Source organism: Sebastes umbrosus, chromosome 22 (genome assembly GCF_015220745.1).
Source record: "Sebastes umbrosus isolate fSebUmb1 chromosome 22, fSebUmb1.pri, whole genome shotgun sequence".
NCBI classification, from domain to species: Eukaryota; Metazoa; Chordata; class Actinopteri; order Perciformes; family Sebastidae; genus Sebastes; species Sebastes umbrosus.
Window position 1 is genome coordinate 11,228,313 of NC_051290.1, and position 11,139 is coordinate 11,239,451.

Sequence of the window (11,139 nt, forward strand, 5' to 3'; positions counted from 1 at the left end):
ATTAAAAATAACTCAACAACACTTTCGGATACAAACACCAATCTACTGGTTGAAAGTCCTGTGTTTGTTGGACCCATCCACCTCCCCTCCCAACTACCATATGCAGCCTTTCTCACTTTTTATACTTCACTAGCTCTTACCGTAGAATATTTACATGGATTCGTTTACATTGCAGTCAGTACAGACTACATGGCGCACAAACGACACGCCAAAAGCAAGAATGGCGTTCTTATTACACGCAAAATGACTTGCGAATTACCGTGTCATTCATACACCATTTTGTGCAACTGGGCTGGTAAACGTGTACTGTAGTCTGATGGACAGCAGAATATAAAATGCATTTCATTCTCAATTCTAATTCTCTAGTTATTAATTGTACTGGTTCTGTAAATACAACAACGTTTGCATTTGACCGATTTTTGTCGCAATGCCCAGTTGCTACGGCTGTCAAAGTTAACGCAAAAATAATGCAAATTCGTTTTAATGCCACAAATTTTTTTAAAGCATTAACAACTTGCAATTTTTAGACTGTAGCGGGCTCAGTTTTAAAGCTAGAGAAGATACTGGCATCATATGAAACCAGAAAATCTAAGGAATCCATTGGTAACAATCATGTCTTGATTGCTTGTCAGGAAAAAAGCAAAATAATGCCCTGAATTTGCGCTACAGTTTTTTTTTTTTTTTTTCTGACCTCAAGAAATGTGAATGAAAATGGGTTCTATGGGTACCCACGAGTCTCCCCTTTACAGACATGCCCACTTTATGATAATCACATGCAGTTTGGGGCAAGTCATAGTCAAGTCAGCACACTGACACACTGACAGCTGTTGTTGCCTGTTGGGCTGCAGTTTTATGTTATGATCTGAGCATATTTTTTATGCTAAATGCAGTACCAGTGAGGGTTTCTGGACAATATTTGTCATTGTTCTGTGTTGTTAATTGATTTCCAATAATAAATATATACATTTGCATAAAGCGAGCATATTTGCCCACTCCCATGTTGATGAGAGTATTAAATACTTGACAAATCTTCCTTAAAGGTACATTTCGAACATAAAAATGTGTGCGATTAATTGCGATGAAATATTTTAATCGATTGACCATCCCCTACCAATTACCAATCAATAAAATAATAATCCTGTTCATAGGATGACTAGTAGTAGTAGATTCATATGTGAGCTGTAACAGAACATCATATAGACATTATTTTGGTGAATCTCAGAAATCTATTATTTAGTCCCCTCTCCCGTGAGTCGGCTGTCAGCTCTATCACTTCCTATAAAACCACCTGTAGCTCCAGCCGTTCAGCTTCTGAGTTCCCTATACTGCATCTGCTGCTGCTGTTATTGCTGCTCTCCCTGCAAATAATGCTACTTTTAGTCTTAGTTTTTCATCTTTAATTAATTTCTCACCAAGGTAAACACCCAACAATGCTGCTGTTGTAACACCTGCCATCACTATGAACAGATGCTTCTGAGCTCTGCTTTTAGCCTGCGCTCTGATCTCTTCCTGCGACATGTTTGCAGAGGACTCTCTAATGTGCTCTTCCTCTTGTTGTATTCGTCTCTCACATGCTTGTAGCATCTCATTGGTGTAGTAGCTTCCTTGGTTTGCCTCAATCATCTTATCTATTGTCTTCAGTATCTCTGTCGCCTGGAACTGGTTGCTCCTGTATTCATCCTGCTGGTTGTTCTTCCAGTATTTATTATCAATGACGTGGCAGCGGCTCCCGCACCTCTTCACCAGATCACTCAGATCTGCATTCTTATCGACCCACTGCTCGATCCTCATTGTCTCGGAGAGCTGGTCACCATGGGTAAAGAGAACTATGGAATATTTTAAAGCTTCTTCAGAGAAACATTGTTGCAGTTTTTTGATGACGTCCTTCTCGTGCTCTGTAAATTTCTCCACTTTAAGCACAATGAGAAAAGCATGAGGCCCAGGAGCGCACTCTGTGATACACCTCTCTATCTCAGGCTTGATCTTTTCCTCAGACTTTTCTGTGTCAAAAAACCCAGGGGTGTCGATCCATGTAATGCTTCTCTCATTGACGCATTTGGTTTCTAATTTACATTCACTTGTTCCAGAATTGGGTGAATCGTCTATCTTGAACACAGTTTCTCCAAATATGGTGTTGGCGAGGCTGCTTTTCCCAGCTCCAGTTTTCCCCAAGACCACGATCCTTATTGTTGATACTAGAAGAGAATAATGACTCAGTGTCAATGATATATATTACTTTAGTTTGTTTCTGGAGTTGCAGGAGATATACAGTGAGAAAAGTAGCTCAAAAGTAGTGACGCTTTGCTGGTAATATCAGATTGCTAATTTAACTATATCTGTGTTCAGATTAATCTTAAATCTACTTATTTGGACATGGATATTAGGGTTGGGCGATATAATGAAATTTTCCAACCAGCCATCATCAGCCCAACAACCGGCGATTACAGATATATTCGCGCAGGTGTGTGTTTGTGCACGGCCCCCATCCCCCGCTGCCGTAGTTTCAGCTGGGAGGTCAGCTTTTCTGGCGGCGGAGCATCGCAAAGCACACTTCATTTAAACTCGAGAGAAACAAAATAAAGTTCACCAAAACCATCTTGGTTAGTCTTTCCAATAATCTCTTACTGTGGTTTGGTCGAAATAAACCCTTATTTCACCAAGTTAGATGTGAAAACATGCTGGCTCTGCATGTTGTTTCCCCTCGCTGGAGGTTGTGGTGGATGGGCGGGTCAAAAAACATAAGACTTTAGTTCAGGAGACCAGTTTCCAACTCTTCCGGAGTTATTTCAACCCAAACTGTGATCTTTTCCTAAAGCAAACTAAGTAGTTTTTGTCACGTATCTTCCATACTGAATTGATGCCACCTCCGGTGTTATTTTAACCCAAACAGTGATCTTTTCTTAAACATAACTAAGTAGTTTTATTAACTAAGCCTAAACAAGTTGATCTATTCCTTAACCTAACTAAGTAGTTTTGTTGCCTAAGCCTAACCAAGTCGATCTATTCCTAAACCTAACTAAGTAGTTTTATTTTGAAAAGACTGGACTTGAAATTGACACGTACATCAAGTGTTGCTGGACATTCGTAGGAAAACGCACTAAAAATACGTTGTTGAAAGTCGTGCTGAGTGTCAGGAAAAAAGGGAAATTCGTGTGTATGTACACAAATCAAATAGATTAAATTTTGTCCGTGAGACTGTGTTTGCTGAGCAGCTGCTGAGTTGCTCTCGTTCTTCGGAGGCAGATCATTAAATTAAATTAGCGTAATAAAATGACAGATATTGCCCCCAAAAAAACGATGTACTAAGCCAATCGCTGATAGCTGATATATTCGTCCAATTGCCCAACCCTAATATATATGCATGTATTTTTGTTAGGATTTTTGTGGGGATAAGTAGATTGCTGTTTTATCTTTGATTATGGATTGGCTAGTTATTACATAAAATCGTGTATGAAAAAAATTAAATCCATGAGGTACGCTCGTATACCTTTTAACTCACCTCTATAAGCCAATCACTGTATCACTGTTCCTCACCAGTTGCATTGTATTGCGTGTGATTGGTCAGAGGTTGCTAAGGGGAGGAGTAAAATCTCATGGAAGAGTATTATGAAATAACTACATGATGAGCAACCAAACGCAGCAGCATTTTTCATTGCCATAATGAGATTTTTCTCTGTTACATATACAATGCACTTACAGCTTTGATTATATGAAATACAGGTACTTTTAAAAATGAACCTGATCTATATAGTAACTCATTTTAGTTTAGTGCAGTGGATAAAATGGACCATTTGCTGTCACTTAGTTAATAGGCAACTCTATGAGATGGCTCTTTTAGCCTCTTATTGTACAATATTCATAACAATATTCATGTAAATCAATTTAAACATTATACAACTTTAAACAAAAACACTCAGTCCTAATGTCATTTATCATGACAGTTAAAAATGTACTGTGAAAATACTGAAGTGTGTGTGTGTGTGTGTGCGTGAATAACTGAGAATAAGTAGCCATAACTTACCGCTCATGCTTTCAAAAAGCAGGAATCAGTGCAGAGTTAAAAATGACTCGGATCACGAGGATGTTGACTGTGTCTTTACTTTTGCCCTTCCCTTTGTTTTGCCACCTGTATGACTTGTTTCTTGGTATGAGCATATCACACAGTGCACTTCTATTTATAAGTGTACGCATTAATAATTAGCATCAGTTCTGTTGCATGTCAAAAAGCTACAGAAGCATGCAAATTCTCGAAATTTCAGTCACATAGCTTTACAAAAGTAACCCACTGAAGCTCTGGGCATGTCATTTTTTCAATTATGTTTTTTCTCAACTTCCATACTAACCATATACAGTTGTTTACATACCAAACACTGATAACTAACATTCATCATTAAGGTACTGATGAATTTAGGTGATTTATAACTTCTGACCTGCTGCTATCACTTGTCAAATCTTGTAACATCTTTTCCTCAACACAAACAAATGTCATTACATTTATGCAGCAGATATTCACAGTTGAAATTTTTGTTTTGTGATCATTTGTTTTATTGATTTTCAAGACATGCAATGAAAATTAATAACAAAAATGGTATAATTATAAACAAATATTAGTAAAACATAAAAAATTAAATTGTAAATTAATATAATAATAAAATAGATACTAATAATAATAATAATAATAATAATATGTAATAATAAGTAATAAATAAACCCACAAAAACGAAGCAAAGTTCAAAATATAAATTTCAAAATTAACTAATGCTTTTTTTCCTGTATAGTAATGTCAAACAGTTTGTTTGTTTTTCAATGTAAACACAACTTTTAATTTAGTTGTTTTTGGCAAGTCAGACTTACACTGTTATGGATTTCTTATATTAAAAAGCACAACCTTATCCAATACCAAGTAGCGAACATAAGTACTAGAATACTTGTACTTTATTTTTTGAATAAATGTCTGTATTGTGGTTATCAAATAACAATATTTAGGGCGTAACTACTTGAATAAAATACTTTATATTTAAAATAAATGTTCTCATATATATTAACAGCAATGTTTAAGTCATGTTTCTTCATCAGTAAGTGTGAAAGCTCAATGATAGGGGGTCATGTTAAAATCATATGACAATCTGTTTCTAACGCCAAATGTTATTGCCCCAAATCATTACATTAAACTGCTCGCTAGTGGGCAGGTGAAGCAATTGCAGCATTTACAGTTTACAGTAAATTTAACTGTACATTTACAGTTTTTTAAAGTACTGTAGTTAACTACAGTACTTTAAAAAACTGTAAAAACAGTGCAACAATTTATATGTCAATGTCAACCACTCTTGTTGTTTTTTATTTGATTCTGCAATCAGTCAGCGCTTACTTTGATGGTGTTATTGTTGAAAGCAGAACAGAGACTGTAATCCTGTTTGTAAATGCAGGTCATGGTCTTTTATTGACTGAGAAGATCCAGAGAAGAAGATCCAACACCTCCAGTAAATGGCGAGCCTCCCAGCTTGGTTTCCAGGAACCCGGATCTACACGGCCACAGAAACAGCCGGATGAACCCTCTGCTTTGTGGTAGGATCGTGCCAGTCACCTGGATTGGTACCAGCTCGAACATACATTATACTTAGAGAGCGCACTCTCACCCCATTTATACCTGGTATTAAAATGCATATGTATCCGGACACATTATCCAGGTAAGGAAAAACACATGTTAATGCAAGATGTAAATGCATCGTGATCGGAATGTGATCGGATCTGCCTGGCCACATCTGGAGGTAGTCTGGCCCACATTGTGTTCGGATCTAAGGTAGGTGTTAACGCATCTGTCCCTACGTCATCATTACACGACCGCACGAAAAACTCCTCGCATCAGAAGTTAGCTAACCTGATGGAAAGTTAAAGAAAGTAGATACAGCGTGGTAGAAATGGAAAATTCACGTCCCTGGAGCCACCAGGAAACGAGATGCTTATTAGCTTTATGGGGTGACAGCGCTGTCCAAGCAAAACTGGACAGTTCCTTCAGAAATATGTCGATTTACGAAGACATTTCAAAACAAATGGAGGACGAAAGCGGGCGTTCAAGGACAATTTGCCCATTTTTCGAGGACAAGATACCATCCGACGTCCAATGTAAAGGTGAGTATGTAATCCTTCTAACGCTAACATTAAAATCTAATTGGGCTATTGTCATTTACAATATCAAGTTGCTAACAACATTATATCTAGTGTTAGCTAATGTACAGTAAGATAAACAAATACCTGATTAAAAAACGCTTTGAACTTGACAATAGGTTCTGCTTTGAGATTATGGGACGCTTCTTATCATTGCTTTGAGCAAACTGACGACCCCTGACTGAGTTAAATATTTGATGAATGTTTCATATTATATTCAATGAATAACAATAACAGTAAAGAACAACACATTTTGTATTTTGGTGAATTTTGAGCAAACTATTTCCTGTGAATGTTGCATCAGAGACGAGTTTTCCTATTATTTTTAGGAACTTCTAATACAATCCTCTGTTGTTTGTTACATATTTTTTAACAATCATACATACTTAATAGGATTCTTTTTTCACAAGTTCAGAGTTTTGTTCTCCCTGACGCTTGGCCATTGTTCCATCAGCTCTTTGGTTGTTTTAACTTTTTACTTTTCTAATACAGGACGAAGGATGGCTCTGTGAATATAATTTGTGTTCAGGTCTTCACTGTGCCCCTGTACTGTTTATATCTTCAATAATAATTCAAACTTTAAAAATAACAATTTCATTTTTTTTTTTTTTTATAAAAAAAATAATGAAATGAGATATATCCAACTGTATATTTTAAAAAAAGGTTTTCTTATACCCCTTAAAATCAAGAAGACCTTGCGACCTCCCATGAAGCTTTGGCGACCCCTATTGTGTCGAGAACCAGTGGCTTAGAGGACTCTCTCAACACATCAGAAGAAAGGAGTTGAAGAGGACAATGGTCCATCCACAACCCCCGTGTGTCACCTTTTCATTCAGCCCACATTCCAAAGCAAGAGACCCCCTGCAAAAGAAGCAGGTCAATTATTCTGTATTCTTTTTACTTTTGAAACAGTTTTTGTACCTAATTTCATTAATTTCATAGTTTACTTTCTGCCAAGTATATCAGCAGCAAATACTACTTTCAAAGGGATTCCGGTGATTACTGTAATGTGTGTGTGTCCAAATAATAGGAGGCAGTGCTGGAAACAGCCGGAGAAAAAAATCCAACTTTGACACAGCACTTGAAGCATTTGCAAAGGCCATCACATCCATCTCAACAGCTGACAATGACTATCAACTACAAGCAGCACGACTCGAGCATGAGAGAGCAATGTTTGGGATGGTAAACAAGAATTAACATGAGACTGCTATCAGGCCTCCAAACATGGTATGAATATTACAAGACATTTTTTCAGAGCGTTGCACAGCATTGTTTTCATGCTGACAGTTATATAAAAAAAGGACCAACAAAATGTGTTCAAATTTACAATCAACTTTTATTCAAGGAAAAGTGTGGACAGCTACACACAGCAGAGCAACAAAACATGATGGAACTATGGATTCATTATGGGTTAGAGTTATGTTACATGTCACGTTAGAATAAAACAAATATTGTACAAGAAAAAAGTATAAAGAGTGGCCTGCTGGTTAGCTGATTAATAGATTTACAAGCTTATATCCTTTGGGTTGGCCACAGTTTAGTGATGGCTGCTTAGCTCTCATTTCCTGTGATGATGAAGGGATGCTGTTTAGCCATGCTAGTGGCAAGACTCTAAGGATGGCAAAGTTGTTCTATCTGATGCATTTCCATGACATTTTGTACAGACATTCATGCTTCCCAGACAATGAATCCTACTGACTTTGGTAATCATCTGACTTTTACATCTAGTGCCACTATGAGGTTGATATTTTGGGCCTTTAGTGAAATAGCTTGATAATTATTTAATGGGATGTCATCACATTTTATAAAGATATCAATGGTGCCCAGAGGATAAATACTAGACTAGACTTTGGTGATCCCTTGACTTTTGCTCTAGCGCCACCAGCAGGTCAAAGTTTCTTTGGTTTATCAAAACTAATACCTGCAAAACTAATGAGCCTCAACTGTTCTTTGTGTTTTGTGGTAATTATCAAATGCTAACACACTAAACTGAGATGATGAACATGGTTATATTACACCTACTAAACATCAGCATGTTGGCATCGTTATTATGAGCATTTTAGCATTCATTAGTTGTGCCTACATGGCTACTATACAGTTATCTTTGACAAACATGTTTGACTTCCTCTGTTATGTAATTATCCCAATGTACCATTCAAAAATTGATTACTTTACCAAATAACACGTTATTTCCTCAAATATTTTTTTTTGTTTTGTTTAAATGTATCCATTATATTTGCCTTGGTGACACATTGTAATCCACCAAGAACCACAACAATTTTTGCAGGAGAATCAGAAAGCCTGTCGAACGCTGAGCGACATTATCTGATTCGTTTTGGCAATTACAAAATACATATTACACATAAATAAGTACAATCAGCTCAATGGTTAAAGATAGTGTAGGGTAAGATTTTAACGCAATCTACAGGGAGATGTGACTTTTCAATGATGAATTCTCTCCCTCTTCTTCAAGTCAAGAGTCATGGCTCATTATAGGTTTGGCTGTGATAGTCAGTACAAAACATAATCTCCCTCAACTAAGACAGATTGTGCTTCATACTTGACAGCCACTGCTTCCATCTTTGCTGCTTCCTCAGGTGTGTCTTCTCCCTCAGCTTTAAAGTACTTTGTAAAACATTTTATCGCAGCTCCCGCAGCCACAACTGCGCCAAATACGGTTAATGGCACTGAAGATACAACTCCACTCAATACTACACCAAGAAGAGCTCCGACCAATACACCTGTTGCAATACCTGCCAGTTTGGTCGAAAGCCTCTTAGATACTCTGCCCTTAGCCTGCTCTCTGATCTCTTCTTCTGACATGTTTCCTGATGACTGTCTAATGCGCTCCTTCTCTTTTTGTATTTCTTTCTCCACTGCTTGTAGCATCTCATTGGTGTAGCAGCTTCTGTTGTTTGCCAGCAATGTCTTGTCTATTCTTTTAAGTAGCTCCTCCACCTGGAACTGGTTGGTCCTGTATTCATCCTGCTGGTTTTTCGCCCAGTATTTATTATCAACAACATGGCAGCGGCCTCCACACTTATTCACCAGATCACTCGTTAACTTATTTTGGCGGACAAAATCCTCAATTGTCTGTCCTTCAAAAAGCTGGTCACCATGAGTAAAGACAACTGTTGCATATTTGAAGACTTCTTCAGAAAAGTATTGGTGTATTTTATTGATTACAGCCTGCTCCTGCTCAGTGACTTTTTCCACTTTAAGCACAATGAGAAAAACATGAGGCCCAGGAGCGCACTCCGTGATGCACCTCACTATTTCAGGCTTCAGCTCCTCCTCAGATCTATATGTGTCAAAGAAACCAGGAGTGTCGATCAAAGTGATGCTTCTTCCATTGACAGATTTGGTTTCTGCTCGACATTCTCTTGTTCCAGAGTTGACAGTGTGGTCGACCCTGAACAGTTTCTCTCCAAATATGGTGTTAGCCAGGCTGCTTTTTCCAGCTCCAGTTTTCCCCAAGATGACAATTCTCAATGTGTTTGACACTGAAAGAGAATAATGTCTATCAATAATAATGTACAAACATAATTTGTCTTTTAGCTGTTTTAATATACAAGAAGATACACATGAGCTCAATTACAATAACAATCCTCATTGGTCAGAAATCAGTTGGTACTTAAATAGCTGCATTAGTATAAAAAGAAAATGAAGAATGGTGTCAATACATGAAATGAGGCCACTGAGCATCAAGAACATCTCATATATCTAATCTCTTCTAACAATCACTGTTCAGCAATATAAGATCATATATTGTGGTAAAGAACACTGAGGATCATTTTGTAAACAGCTTTAAATAGTGATCATCAAGTCTTTGTGGTCCTGATCCTGATCTAAATCCTTTAATATTGGGTATCAGGCACAGAGTCCCATCTGATACTTAACATTACCTAAATTTAGATTGAATGTGAATCTGACACATTGAAATAACAGCTTTAGACTACTACATTTGGCACACCTCATTTTTCACAAGCTACTTTATCCAAATACGGTAGCTCTTTATTTAAAACTATTACATTGATAAGCTTAAATTGCTGATGTGATATTAAGTTAACTTCAAATGGAATAATGGGACTCCTGAAAACATCCTAAAGCAATCTTTGTTTGTTGCAGTGGGCTCAGTTTAAAAGCTAGAGTGAAGGTACTGGCATCATATGAAACTAGAAAACCTAAAGAAACCATTGGTACCAATCATGTCATACTAGCATACTATTTGTCGCAAAAGAGGCTAAATAACGTTCCAAACTTATGCTAAATTTTGTCGAGGAAAAACTGGTATGGCCATTTTCAAAGGGGTCCCTTGACCTCTGACCTCAAGATATGTGAATGAAAATGGGTTCTATGGGTACCCACGAGTCTCCCCTTTACAGACATGCCCACTTTATGATAATCATATGAAATTTTGTGAAAGTCATAGTCAAGTCAGCACACTGACACACTGACAGCTGTTGTTGCCTGTTGGGCTGCAGTTTGTCATGTTAGGATTTTAGCATATTTTTTATGTTAAATGCAGAACCTGTGAGGGTTTCTGGACAATATTTGTCATTGTTTTGTGTTGTTAATTGATTTCCATAATGAATATAAACATTTTGAACAGATAAAAATGTGTGATTAATTTGAGATTAATTGTGATTAACTATGGACAATCATGCGATTAATCACAATTAAATATTTTAATCGATTGACAGGCGTAATATAAATATGCAGTATATATACACATATATTCTATATATATACTATATAAATATATATATAACCTTAGCAAGTTAAACATTAGCCTAAGCACCAGTATAAGGTCAAAGTTGTACTTCCATGAAGGAGTAGTGAGCATGGTTGAAAATAAAACATTGATATTCTTGGATGGAGTTCTCCTCTACCTCTAAACCTCTACATCATAGATTGTACCGCCTTCATGCCTGCAGCTGAACTTCCTTCTCTCTACTCTCATCAGTTGGTGAA

The 11,139-nt window shown here is 37.1% G+C and overlaps 1 protein-coding gene across 1 annotated transcript in view; it reads right to left on the reverse strand.

Moving 5' to 3' along the window:
- Positions 1–1,320: 1,320 nt before the first annotated feature.
- The window catches only part of LOC119482165 (GTPase IMAP family member 8-like), a 19,816-nt gene continuing 9,997 nt past the window's right edge, over positions 1,321–11,139 (reverse strand). The window contains exons 2-4 of the mRNA XM_037759586.1: positions 8,684–9,668; positions 5,637–5,647; positions 1,321–2,195 (exon numbers count right to left, since the gene is read on the reverse strand). Coding sequence (XP_037615514.1) covers positions 1,321–2,195; positions 5,637–5,647; positions 8,684–9,668 — 1,871 coding nt within the window. The remainder of the gene's footprint in view (positions 2,196–5,636; positions 5,648–8,683; positions 9,669–11,139) is intronic.